Source organism: Limulus polyphemus, unplaced genomic scaffold (assembly GCF_000517525.1).
Source record: "Limulus polyphemus unplaced genomic scaffold, Limulus_polyphemus-2.1.2 Scaffold1063, whole genome shotgun sequence".
Lineage (NCBI taxonomy): Eukaryota > Metazoa > Arthropoda > Merostomata > Xiphosura > Limulidae > Limulus > Limulus polyphemus.
Window position 1 is genome coordinate 285,123 of NW_013666673.1, and position 15,304 is coordinate 300,426.

General features: G+C 31.5%; 1 protein-coding gene and 1 pseudogene across 1 annotated transcript in view; both read right to left on the reverse strand.

Annotated features, from left to right (window-relative positions):
• Positions 1-3,590: 3,590 nt before the first annotated feature.
• On the reverse strand, positions 3,591-7,808 carry LOC111086397 (annotated as a pseudogene).
• The window catches only part of LOC111086399 (mitochondrial amidoxime-reducing component 1-like), a 54,207-nt gene continuing 45,317 nt past the window's right edge, over positions 6,415-15,304 (reverse strand). Inside the window, exons 4-5 of the mRNA XM_022389050.1 lie at positions 9,926-9,997; positions 6,415-8,890 (exon numbers count right to left, since the gene is read on the reverse strand). Coding sequence (XP_022244758.1) covers positions 8,758-8,890; positions 9,926-9,997 — 205 coding nt within the window. The 3' untranslated portion in view covers positions 6,415-8,757. The remainder of the gene's footprint in view (positions 8,891-9,925; positions 9,998-15,304) is intronic.

The window sequence follows — 15,304 nt, forward strand, 5'->3', positions numbered from 1 at the left end:
GGACATTATTTCTGATACTGGTGTTTGGGTATTGTGTCCACAAAACCCTGGTTTTTCTACAATGCTTGGTTTTTGCATTGTAGTGCATCCCCATTTAGGACTCCATGGTGGATGGAGTCAGTGGGCACTGAAGTCTTTCCTAACGAATTCTGAAAGAGAGGATGTGAGAGGTAGGCATGGCAGGAAGGGTCTGATTTTTCTATTGATAGTGCTTTAACCAAACAAAATTGAACACTTTAAAAATTATGGTTTGTCTGAGCAATAACGATTTCATAGAGAGTAATTTATGTTTAATTTCACTTTTTGGAGAGGTGGTGGATTAAATATGGCAGATGACATGCCAAGAGAAAATGTGTCTGGTGGGTTACACTAGTGGAAATTAGGATTTTTTTTTTAAATATTGCCTTGTAGAATTAAGAATTCAAAAATTATAAATACCATTAAAATATGGATTATTAGCTAAGATTTTAAGCTATTTTAATTGGTATAACAAATACAAAAATAGTTTAATAAAATTTTGAATGTATGACACTAAAACCTTTGTCATGCTCAGTAAAGGATACCTGCGGTGATAATCAATTTGAAAGCTGTTACAGGGATAATACTGTACTCGGCTTGCTGCGCAATATCTACCAAGGTGGTTTGTTTGTTTGTTTTTGAATTTCGCACAAAGCTACACAAGGGCTATCTGCGCTAGCTGTCCCTAATTTAGCAGTGTAAGACTAGAGGGAAGGCAGCTAGTCATCACCACCCACCACCAACTCTAGGGCTACTCTTTTACCAACGAATAGTGGGATTGACCATCACATTATGACACCCCCACGGCTGAAAGGGCAAGCATGTTTGGTCCATACCATACCATGAGGCAACTCACTAGATCTACACCAAGATCACAAACACACATGGGCAATGCAAAACTGATCTCACCTCCTACATTCAAGGGAGCAGTGAAGGAGGGTGTGGATTGCTTCCTTTGTACATTCCAGCATTTACCATGCTACCTTTCCCATTTATCTACTCTGCACGTGTGTTGCTTGCTCCTTCAACATTTCCAAAAATTTTGCCTAATTTTGATTGGTTGCACCTTAATTTATTGTTGAATATTAGTGTTTCCAAAGTCAACTTTTTTGATGACGAGGAACCCACTTTGAGACATTTCAGTAACGTTTATATGTAACAAAAATTATGACCATAGAGATATATAACTAGTAGTATTACATACTAGTACTATTAACTACTGTATGTTATAACAAATCCTTGGCTCGGTGTAATTGCTATAATTTTACTTTTAGTATGTTCTTATATTTAACTAATTATCAGATTAATATGTGATACTCAAATTCATATTAAGTAACTGTTTTTAAATATCGTGTAGACTATTTTTATGTATATTTGTGTAACTTGTAAGTATTTTTCTACGATTTTAGGTGTATAATTTTCTTTTGATATTTTTTCTTTACTACAGATTACCAGTTCACTCTAAGTTACAGCAAAATGGTTTGGCAATGAATATGTAAGAGGGTTTTGACTTTTAAAAAATATTCCAAAAACAGGCATCAGTGATAAAAATGAATAACCTTCCCTCCTCGTAAGTGATGATCAACCATTAAGAAGTCTAGATGCTGACCTTCCTGCTGAATGAGGTATAGAGAAATCAGTTACAACTTAAAGCATATGAATTAATAGTTGTAAATATTTGATATTATATTGAAGTATGAGACTAAAATATACTGTTTTTTGACAGTATTATTTTCTTCCAAACACTTTTATTCTGTTCATTTAGTTAGTTTAGAAGGAGCCCAAAGTTTTGACATTCAAAGAACTAGGTAAATATCATCTCTACTTTTAATATTTCATTATACAAACAGAATAAAAAAATTATAAAGATTAGTATATATATGTCAAAGTCAGCAAGTAATATTTTTACACTTTTTTGCAATTCTATAGCATACAGTTGAACTTCATGTTATTTCAGTAATGTAAATTTGGCAATTTATACTTGGCAAATGTGTTTCAATAAAAATATATGCAAGAAAAATAAAGTACAATTGTTGTCAAATGAGCATGGTTTTAAAACCATGTTTGTATCCTATCTCAGATTCTTATGTCATTTGCTTTATTGTGTAATTTCGATCTTCATTGTTATAGTTGTGTCTAAGTCTCTAACTTCATGGTTTTATAAAACATTTTACATACAGCTTTCCTGGAATGAAGAAAAAACTACTAGTTATTCAGATGAGGCTTAACTTTGAAGGAGAGTTTGAAAGGCCAAAATGTATAAAGCAAAAGCTGTGGGCAAATGTAGTCAATGTACTTGGGAAGACTGGAAGTTTCAGTGTCACTGGCCCCATAACATGAAACTGAGGAACAAAACGTGCACTTATAGAAAGAAGAAAGACAAATAGAACACTAGTGGAAAAAGTGCAATAAAGTGGAATTTTATTTCCATTATTGATGCTACATTACGATGTAAAGCAAGTATGACCCCTGCAGAAATTCTGGCATCATCAATAGCTCAACAAACAAGAATTAGTCAGTCCAAATTAGAGGAATCACTTGGGCAATCTAGGCCAAAAGAAAATAACACCAGTAACATCTGAAATTCTTGTTTCTGCTAGAAGGGCTATAAAACAGCACTATCCAACTCAAAAGAGCCATTGACAAGTTCTAAAAATATATAGAAAACAGAAAAATAGAATAAGAAAGGAAAGAAGCCAGTTGAAACTATTTTTTTAAGGAAAGTAACATTTATAGTTTTGTCCACACCTCTTTTAATCCTTTCCTATTAAAGTGCATTTTTTATCTTTTTTTTTTAATGTTCTTAGAACAGATTGTGATAAAGAAAACAAGTTATATCCTGTAAAAATTAGAAATTCGGAAAATGTTTTATTAAAGGCCTCTTCAGGCTTAAGAATGTGTAATTGACTTTGTCTTAAGTATGCAGTTTCAGCAATAAAAAAATATTTACTAAACAGTTGTATGTTAACTGCATCACCACCCACCACCAACTCTTTTACCAACTAATACTGGGATTGACCGTCACATTATAATGCCCCCACGGCTGGAAGGGCGAGCATGTTTGGTGGGACGGGGATTCGAACCCACGACCCTCAGATTGCGAATCGAGCGCCTTATCCACCTGGCCACTGTCCCTATCTACTACCTAGCGAAACCACAGCCAATGGTAAAGAAACCATTCAGTATTAGAACTATTAATTTACTGTAAACGATACCCTGTATCTGATTGGGTAATTTTCTTTTCATCTAATACTATGAAATTATAAAAAAATATGCAATGCAGTGTTGAAGATGAACATTTGTTTCCTTATACCTTATAATTCCCATTGTGTAATGTAAACTGTTTTGTAATTTAGTAATGTATGGGAAATTATATGAAAATATATGCTTTCATTGAGAAGTGTGATATTTCAAATCAAATATATCCACAATGAAAATAGACAAGGTTTAATATAATTTTAATATGCACACACACAAAAAAAGGTTTGCACCATACATAAGCATCTCTATAATTTTTAATAATTCCAAGCTATTAGTCCATTTTAAGAATGTCTGTAATTTCATCTCTTTTGTTTGCAGCTACTGTAAATGGATCATTGTTAGAATCAATACCAACGTCGTTTGTATCATTGTCAAATTCTGGTGCTTTATCATTATTTTCAATATATATATTGTGAAGAACACAACATGCAACAATTACTCAACAAGCCATTTCTATCTTGAGCATACCTAAATACTTCAATCTTCTAAATCTCCTCTTCAGTAGTCAAAATTCTTGTTGAATAACTATACATTCAGAGCTTGAAGCATAGTTAATATGTTTATGTTTACCTATTAAGTTACCATCAAGAATGTTGACTAGAGATAAGAAACATTCCCAATCGGATGTGTATTTTGCCTTAAAATTGTACTTCCATTATGGAACAGTTATTGGGCTTTTTTTCCATACCCTGGAATCATTAGAAGAACCTAGCTATTCTGCAAAAACATCAGTGAACCTTTTATTTGCATTACATATAGCATGTAAAATTATCAAACTGTAACCTTTTTGGTTATAGTAACTTGAATTATTCTCTGTAGATGCCTTAACTGCAATGTGAGTTCCATCAGTGGCTCCAGTAACATTGGGGAATTTAATTCTTCCAAGTGTATCAAAGTCACTTAAAATGTGACATAGAACATTCTGTTGACCAAATGATGAATATTTTAGTAAAATGAGAAACATTCTTACAAAAACTAACTAAAATTCTGTGTGCATAGCCCATACCAACTCCAAAATGATCTGTCACTACACAGAAAGACTTGATTAGCTAAAAGCCAAAGAGCCACCAACACTTCTTTTTCAAATGATACTTTTGATCTCCCTCTATGTGTTGAGTAAGTGGAAATCAGTTTATTATATGCTATAAAAAAACGAAATACCTATAAGATCAGTATAGTAAAAATACCTTTATAACCAGAGGGCTTATACCATCTTCATCCCAACACTATGCATTTAATGAAAAACATATTATTAGTATATCAAAGTAATAGTTATCAGTACATGAACTTTCTAAGTATACAGATGTTTTATGAACGTAAGATGCTTCTTAACCTAACATGTCAGCATGGTTAGTATACAGGTTTAACTTGAGTGGGGTCATATTGACTCCATGCTGGCATTCTAGGGTTAATCACACAGATACTTTAATTGTTCTAAGTATTTATATAAAAGTATCTCAAGTTCTACTCTTAAGAATTTCATTAATTGCTGATAAGTAATAACATCAGCTTCAGCAGAAGACATTTGAAGGCATTCTAGGGTTAATCACACAGATACTTTAATTGTTCTAAGTATTTATATAAAAGTATCTCAAGTTCTACTCTTAAGAATTTCATTAATTGCTGATAAGTAATAACATCAGCTTCAGCAGAAGACATTTGAAGTCAAGATCTAGCAAAATGGCCAGATTTGTTTGAAAACCTTACTATCTGTGAAACAGTAAGATTGCACCCAAAAGAATAAATAATTTTTCTTTCCCAACTAATAAAAAATAATAGATGATTTACTGTAAACAATTACTATAGGAAATGCATAAATGGTGAAAAATATATGCAAACGTGGCTTATTTATTCAGTTTCTCGAGATGCACTATTTTGCTATTGCTGCAAGATATATGAAAATAAAATAACACAACTTAAAAGCACAGGGATTTCTGCTTGAGGTGACATGTCTAAGACATTTACTTTAAGCTGTATTACACAGCATGGATTGGCTGACACATACCCAAATATATCCGTAGCATCACATATACTTCTCACCATGCCTGACACAGTTCTTTCTGCTCTCTTTCTCAAAGCTAAAACTTATAAAAACATACTTGTGTACCACCATGTCACAAGAACGATTATGTAATTTGGCCATAGTCTCTATTGAACACCAGCTTGGACAAAAACTTAATTACAGTAAAGTTATAGACTCTTTATTGCAGCGAAGAAGATTAGAAAAAATTATTTTAGGTAATTATATTTTGATACCAATTGGTTTAAATTAATGTATATAATTTGCATTTTGAATTGCTAACTTCAAAGGAAATATATATATATATTGCTGTTTCATAGAAAATTGTTTATGAAAATTTACTTCAAAAATATAATATTGGTGATAGACTTTTAAGTGTTATATAAACAGAGAATTGCTTGAGAACCAATATTTCATTTTAATGACCCTTTATTTTTGATTGTTAATGTTTGGTTGAGGCCTTCAACCCCAAATTTGCAGAGGGCCTCCCAAAGGCAAACAGAGGCTCTGCAGAGGAGGTTATCAGAATAGTGCCTGGGGTTGATGGGTCGTTATACGAACAAAGATTAACAACTCTGAAATTATTTTCTCTTGAAAAAAGAAGAGTTAGAAGGGATCTGATTGAGGTGTTTAAGATTATAAAGGGAATTGATAGTGTTGATGCATCATCTTTTTTTCATATTCAACAGTGAGAATAGTAGGACTAAGGGACACAAATATAAATTTTGGCAAGGTAGGAATCATCTCCAGCTAAGACAATTTTATTTTTCTAACACTAACAGGATGGTTGACCTGTGGAATTTGTTACCTTTTGATGTTTTGGAGGCAGTAAATTTAAGTGAGTTTATGAGAAAGCTTGATAACTATATCAATGATAAGGGCTGGCTTTAAGATTTTTTAAAAAATTTATTTATTTAATAGTTTTAGTTTAGCTTAGAAGTAAGAGTATAGGACAGCTGAGATAGATCAATAGCTCCCTTGTTGCCCCTAAACATTATGTATTATTTAACCTCTGAAATTCGGAGTGAAATATGTTAAAACTAACTCTTTGGTTTTAAATATGTCATTAAAACTGTGAATTTTATTATTATGTAGTAAAATATACATAATACAAATTAAAATACTTATTTTATGCATTGTTTTACAATTGAAGGTACAAGTATAAAAGCAATCAACAGTGATTAACCTTTACTGACGTACAACTAAGTCAAAAGTGTTCCTTGAAGAGAACATCTGAATACAGTAGAATATAGAGAGACAGTTTTGAAGAGCTTTTCTTGCTTCACCCTTTTAATGAGTTGAATAACATCCAGCTATAAAACACTGTAAGGTTTGTCATCCTGTGTAGCATTATCTTCTCTAAAAACATGAATCATTAGAGCACTTACATTTTCACATAACATGAGATCCATAACCACATTAAAAGCTATACCAGCAACTCTTTTTTTGTGTGTGTCTATGTTCATCTTGGAAATATCACAAACACAACAGAGCATTCAAAGATTTACAGCAAGCACTGAACAGACATGGTAGTTCCAACGCTGATGAGTATTGTTGAATTTTGAAAAGTGCCATTTCCTAATGTTTCATTCTACTGCTTTTCAGAAAAAGAAAAGTCAACCTAGAAGCTGCTGTAAGTTTTTATTTATCCTCCTACCAGTCAGCCTGCTTCTTAAGGTTGCATTTCCTGCAATCACTTCAGTGTATATTTAGTTTGACATTAGCTTTATTCACTTTTGATTCACTTCAATGCAATTTTACTTCATCTAATTAGTTTCAGTTTGAACAATGTTAAGCTCAGATATTCAGCTTGTAGAAATGTGAAATTCAATATAAGAAAAAAACATTTAGTTTTATTTGTTGAATTTGTATGGCTATTTCCTTCTGCACTTGTTCTAACACTAAAATTCATACAATAAATCCTCAAACCTTTCATTATGTAGGGGTGTCTTACCTGTGTTAATTTTTTCAAATAGTACAAGCAATATAGTTTTTAAATTATATAAACATTTCATAACAAACATGAAACGTTTAAAATTATAAAAAAAAATCAATTCTAAACAGTGCATTGTCAATGAAATAAATTGCTAAGAATGATTGGTACATTACAACTATAAATAGTGGTTTCCAAACAATTACAAAGTAATTTCCTGCATATTAATTAACCAAGCATGTTGCAGTTACACCCATATAGATAACTAAATCTCCAAAAGTAAATTTATATAACAAATAGTTTCAAAATTTAAGTGAACATATAATCATTTAAAACCTTGTATTTAATTTAAACTTTGGTTAATTTTTTTCTTTTATTCTGTGCTTTTCTCTCACTTCAACAGATATATACCTTATCTGGATAGACAAGATTTATGCAATCAGTATCCACGAAAAGTCATTTGTCAGTATAAAAGCCAACAAATACATTAATACAAGTTAAACATAATTCATGGTGCTACCTGAAGGTTAATTGCATTCTTTCATTATCATCTATTATAACTATTTTGATGACCATAATTATACACAATTTCCCAACACTGTAACTTCTATTGCAATAAGCTTATCAGAAGAATATGGTAAGATTAATCTCAGACCATACAGTTTTATAATCTTTCCATAGTATGATATTTCATGAATTTAAAATTTTTGTTATTTTGTTAATGGTGCCAAGTGATATATGCATCTTTATTGCAGTGTATTTTGAGGTTTGAAAAGTTTAATTTTGTAAACATAGCCTTCACTTTGTGGACAAGGACATTGCTCCAGATTACTTTAGGTTGTGGTTATGGAGCTTGTTGCTGTTGTAAATGCTTTACAGAATGAATTTGTTTTCTTCCTTGGATAATCTTGAAGGCACCATTCTTTGAAATGTTGCAGCCTTTAACTCTACATTGTTTAACAATTTTATTATGTGAGTAACCTGTTATAAATCACCCTAACAGCATTGTGTATTGTCAAACATCTGAAATTTGCCACAAATCAAATACATTGGTATTATACAAGTCATGTGTAGTATGTACCATGAAATTGCAGTGACATATTCCAGTTACTCTTATATCATGCAATTAATCCTCTGTAATGTCACATGTTAAATTTTATGAAAACTTGAAAAGTATGTGATACGATTTTTTACTGCTCATTATTTTAATCAATTTGTTAACATGAAAGTGGAAGCCAGGCACCTCAGATTAGATATAAATTATACACCTAGGTCATAGGATAACATCACAATCTGGGTACTACTTTTCAGGAAAACATAATATACATCATGTTTATGTGCATAAGTTACAGCAATGAAATATTTTTTGTGAAGCCCATATTATTTTATTTCTTAGGTACTTTTTTTATTATTTTTTAATGTTTCTACAATTTGCTTAAAACTACAATAATTTTAGAGCAACAAACATAAGCTGATGTACTTAATGAGATTAATTAGTACTTGAGATAAACTATGTAATAAATGTTCAGTCATCAATAACAGCAAACACTTCATCTCCAACATGAACTTCTCCTTTCTTTTCCAACCCCAGGCTACAAGCCAGTACAGGAGTATTTCCAAAAGTCTGTTTTTCCTTTTCATCTGATGGCAGTCTGTAACTGAAATATATGAAAAGATAAGTATGTAATGCACTTTCATTATGAATGCTTAAAACATTCTCACATTCCTCAAATAATAAGTAAAACTAACATTTTAGATTTTTTTCTTACAAGGTAGAATGACGTTACTTATGTGTATGTACTTTCATAATATGCTCACACTCATTAAAGAAAAGCAGAAAAACTCCAAAAAGTTTGTAATAACCTGTTGTAACTGCAAACACTTAACCATAAGTGAACGTATAATTATTAATTTATTGAGATCTGAAACTTAAAACAGAATTTCAGACTTAAATACAGTTGCCCAAGGAAACAACTGTTAATCAATTATCCAAGTATGTCACATAAAAGGTTTCTAAATCTGTCTTTTTCTAGATATAAATGTGTGAAAAGCAATTTCAGTTCTTTTTGATAATTTAGTTCTTAATAATAAATGAACTGACTATCATTAACTTTTGATCAAAGCAAGCTACCTGAATAATCAGAACTTAGAATTAACCAAGTAATTATTGCAGCCAATACAATATAGCAGCCTAACTAGGAGTATGCATAAAACAAAACTTTTAATGATTAAAATGCATTGATTCATCAGTTGGGTACCTTCATTGTCAGCTATATTTTCAGTCATAATACCAATAATATTTTTCAAGATTTGGCAACCTTGAAAAACCTGAGTTTGTCCTAAATCCATAGACTATGTTCATGAGATTGTAATACAATGTTGTGTGACTATACTACACAAACAAGGACCATCCTTTATATTATGATTTAGTTATAATCCACAATTACTAATTAGGTTACATTTCTTTTCAAGTATTTTACATTAAAAAGATTTCAATTCATACTTTTTATTTAACATTTTCATTCCATTTCAAAGGAATACTTAGTTAACCTACAAATAACAATTTATTATTTGAAAGATAAAAACATTTATGCGTAACTTCTTTATTGTATTTAAAATTGTTTTTAATAAGATAGTTTATGATATGCTTCCATACTACATTCAACATGATGCTATTAATGTTGATTACTTACATTTTCAAAGTTTGAAATGGCTCCTTGTTAGACTTTATACCAGTATATGGGTTGACTGTAGTCATCAAACACCTAAAGTAGAAAGCACTCAAAAACCCCATAAATATTACACATGTATCACCATAATAAGAGGCCTAATTGTATTTCTTTGGTTTGCTGTCCTAAGCTGTGCTGATGGGCTTTGAATAGGTGAAATTGCAATACACAGCAGAGTGTGCAACAAATCAAAGAGTGCATTAAGCCTCCGCATCACAGATTAGATTTGAGTTTTACCTTAGGTGAAAATAAAATAAATCTGTAATATAATCATCAAATAGTTGGTCTGTATAATATCAAATAATAAATTAGCACAATGCCATAATATCATTATTCTCACACACTTAAATCAATTTAGGTTACTATACGGTGAATTTAAAAGGACTCAAAATCCCCATACATCTTATATGTGCATCACCATTATACAGGCTTGCTACCTATGCTGTGTTGATGACCCTTGAATAGGTAAAACTGCAGTCCAAAGCAGAGGTTTGGCAAATCACAGTACACATATAAGGCCTCTATGCCAAAGATTATATTTGATAAAAAGAAATCTGTAATATACCCTAGATTAGAAGTTAGTAAAATAACGTTTTGAGGATAAATGTTGCTCATAACTGTTAAAAATCAGATACATTTAAAGTGACTAGTTTTATGGTATTATTATTATTATGTCAGCTATATTCATTCAAAAGAACTCCACTATCAATCTCAGTTATTGTAAAATTGTTACTTACCTCACACACAACTGCTGTGGAATTTCTTGCCCATGCCACAAGCCTTGAACAAATCCCACCACTATACATGTCTGTGTGTATTGCATCAGCTTATGATGTAGCCTTCCACCAATAAAAGGGGGAAACAACTTCCATGTGCAGTAATCCCCATGAGCACTAGCACATGATCACAAGCTCATTCTTTTCCTGTGTTCAGAAGTGTTTTTATTTTGTGCTTCTTGAGTTACTAGATGCTTTGATTGACTGCCTTTATTTAATGCTACATTAGTGTTATTCAGCCAGATGGGACTTGGATTTGCCTTGGGACACCGGTGAAGGCTCCTTCTCCCTCCACTTGTTATTAAAGTATTTGTATCTTATATTACGCATACCTCGTCGACATGTAACTCCCAGCACTGTATTTTTTTGATATCTTTTGCTGTTCTATCACAGTAATTTAACAATAAAACTCCAATGGATGCAATCTTCCACTAGATGCTGCTGCATTTTGTGATTCCCAGTGTCATGGAAGTTGCACCCTACAGGCTTTCTGTAACTCTTTCAGAAAGGAGCTTATCTTGGTAACTGATAATTGTGGGATTCCAGCTCTTTGTGTTGTGGTGAAGTGAGTTAACATTTTCCTTATCTGAAAATGTATTTCAGATAGATATATACTTCTCTGCACTTGGTGCCTTGTCAAGAATGAGCCTATGATCATGTAGTAATGCTCAGGGGTTACTACCAATGGAGACTGTGTCACCTTCCATCTGGTGGAGAGTTACAGTATTATGACGATTATGTCATAGGATGGTACAACACATTTAGATACATACTGAGGTGGAAGTTTCTTCAAGACTTGTGGTATGTGCAAGAAATCTCAGGTAAAGAAAATGTTAAATTTTAAAAAAGAAAGTACAAAGAAATTACAAATTCTTAATATTAAGTTAATTAGAATTAGGTATAATATGAAAACTGATACTGATTCATGTACAATTAATAAAACTGGCAATCTTTAAAAGGTGTCATTTTCAGAAACCCAGGTGTTTTGTTTTGAAAGACTTTCATTATATAAAAATAGTAATATAAAGTACTCTAACTTTTTTACTTTAATAATTTAATTTTGTAGGAAGTTTTCAGCTACTGTATAATACAACCATTTCCAAGATTAACTTATACTTTAGCAGCGACACTTAAAAACATAAATGAAGCAGTGTTTATCATCTTTACAACAGTTTTGATAGGAAATATGCCTCAAAAGAAGAACATATATAAAATTTGGTGAAATTTAAGAGAAAGTAAAAAAAAAGGTATATTGTATAAAAAGTTATTGAAAAATAAAAGTTCTTTAACTCTTTTACTGTCATAGGGACATATATATCTCCCCTTCCTCTAGAGCAGTAGCTGTCACGAGAGTTTGTACCACCTTGAAAAAAAAGGTATCCTTTAAACTTCCAAAAAATTACTAGTTTGTAGTTTGAAATAATTAATAAAATATTAAAACATATGCCTTTTTGTGTTTTATTGTTTCTATAAATGTAGCAGGGAAATAGTTAATGAAACAGGTAATAAGTCACCTTGACATTATCAATCAAATAATAAATAATTAAATAAATGACTGTTATATGCAGATTTTACTTGAAAAGAGGTCCAAAATAAATCCAATGAAGAAGCTAATTTTCCTACTATTTTTTTTTCTGTCATTATCAAAACGACTCATTCTGAAGAGTTGACTACTGTAATGCTAGGCATTTACTAATTTATTTCTTCTTTTCCTTTTCATTCTATGCCTGATGGTCACATAGTCACTTTCTTAGTTAATTATTGATAAGACATGATTCATATATTTACATGTTACTAGTTATTGGCAAAATTGTCCTTAAACAAGTACATAAATATATATACCTACTTTTACCAGGACGTAGCTGGCCTCACAGTACAGTATGGAATATCAAGTACCAAAAATTTATAATCATTACTGACTGAATTTTAGTGAGTACCAAAATTCCAGCAGAAGTTTGCTTCTAGTCATGGTTTTTATTATGGGTTTTTTCTTTACAAGTTATGGGGGCTGGCAGCTAGGATACTAAATGTATATACTAGTCACATAATCTATTATGTGCTTGTGCTGAAATGTCACAACTCTGTAAGTTTTGTTCAGGTTAACTTGCATATTGTTTGGTATTATAGTTTATATTGATGGCTAGTTGGTCAACCCAATAAATAATGTATTAATGAGACCAAGCATATAATTTAAGGGCATGCATCAAGGAACCTATTGGTTCATTTGGGCTATCCCTTTCATGAAACTAAACTTTAAAATAAGAATAAAATACTGCAAGCCACCCCTTATCAATCAAATATTTATTAAGCCTTTATGTAAACTCCCTTAAATTTACTGCATCAACCACATTTCAAGGCAACTGATTCCAAAGACTAACCACCATGTTAGAAAAATAAAACTATCTTAGCTTAAGATAACTCCTACCCCGCCAAAATTTATGCATTCCCTGGTTCTACCATTCTTATCATAAAGTATGAAAAAGATGATGATGCATCAATATATTCAATTCCCTTAACAATCTTAAACACCTCAATCAGTAGCTCTCCTCTGAACCCTTTCCAACAATTTAATGTCCTTCTTAAGGCAAGGGGTCCAATACTCTAAATATGGCCTATCCAGCACAGCTAGATCTAGATTTTGTGGGGCCTAAGGCGTATATGGAACACGGGGCACCCTCGGCCCCTTATATAGGTAATTCTTGCTATGGAAGTTGCTAGGCACTATATTTTGAAATACTGAATGTAGCTATACGTGACTAGCATTTGAAGGAAACTGATAATCAATCTAATTCCTAAAAGTTTATTTTCAAACGTTTGGCTTATTTATTTTCCAAAATAATTTATGCAACTCATAAATTGACACTTGAAATAAATAAACAGTAGTTATGGAATGAAAAATATATCACTGCATACATCAGTAAGTAAAATATATACAAATGTTTAATCTAACTTGTATAACAAGTATTTACATTACTGACATTATTTATTAAACAAGGTTTTTCTCCTCGTTTATGCACTGAAGTCCTTAATCAGATCAGTAAAAATTAGAGTTTTATATGTCATTTTCTATAGATAACATTGTCAGCAATTCCAATCTTTCTTGAAATATGATAGAATGGAAGTAAGTTTTGATAAGCTTACGACAAGAAAAACTTCTTTCTGCCAAAGCAACAGTAACTGGAATAGTCAGAACTATGCAAAGTGCTACATATACTTTTCTATGATAAATTTTCAGGTCCAGCTTATATTGGTATTGGGTGGTATAATCCTGCAAAGCACTATTTTCTTTCTTTATCTCTAATTCATTGATGTCGCATGAACCCTCAGAGCTAACTACAATCATAAAATCTTTGCAATGCTGCAAAGCTCTTCTTTTTCTGTAATAGTGTGAGGTTTTGGCATATCATATAAAAATCCAAAACTTTCTGCATATTTTTCAGAGCCTCAAATTGGGTTTCAGTACTTACACAGATTGTATCAACAATAACATTGGAGTAATGAATCTTGAATGCTTCTTTAGAATCATTAGTGTATTCATCGTCACTTTCATAATTCAACATTTTTTATTTGCTATTTCCCTTTTTTGAATTATTTTTCAATATCTAAACTTTCTGCCAGATTGTTAGCAGTTGAAAGTGCTAACTCAAAGCCTGTTGATCCATATTCACCAATCTAATTAAAAATGTCTTTTACATGCTTTACAATGCTGTGCAAATGCATGTTATTACCTTGCCATAATTTACTGATAGTATTTATATTAATTAAAAGATCATACCTTATAATAAGAGATACTAAAAATCATAAGACATAATCTTATTAATGAGAGAATCATATTCACTATGAAGTTTGGGATTGCCCTTATAATTTGCCAATATTTCCAATAAAACATCACATATCTCTTTGAGATGAAATTGAACAGCTTTCACACTATCTATGTGGCATTCCCATCTAGATTATAAAAGTGGTTTTAGGGTAATATTGACCTTTTCTTTTGATACATACCATTGCTTAAGGATGCTGAAAATAAAATATAAAGCTTTTGAAGTGAACCAAAAAATATTTGAGCCCTTGTACAAGATGAAGCATCATCATTTAAGGTCAAATTCCAACTATGACTACCACTAGGACAGGAGAAAGCTCATGAATTGATTTGAAGTATTCTTGCTTTTACACCATTCTTTTCACCAAGCATATTTGCACCATTATCATAGCCTTGTCCATGACAATCTTTGTTGGATATACAAGACTGTTTAAGAGTTATTATTTAGTTCATTTAGTGACCTAATATTTAATGATTATTTAGTTTTCATAACAAGTGTTAAAAAGTAATTAACTTAAAGGGGATAGTTATGACAAATTTTGCTACGTAACTCAGTAAGAGTTGTACGTTGTATGTGTAGTTCAAATGTTGTAATTTGATGTCACATCACTCAAACCTTCTGTATTTTTCTCGTTGCCTTAAGAGAGTATTGTTACAACATAAAATCTTGTAGTTTGTAGAATTAATTGGTGGAATGTTGTATTGTGGCTTGGGGGTTTCTCGCCAAGAAGCAGCAGTGTGCGTGCT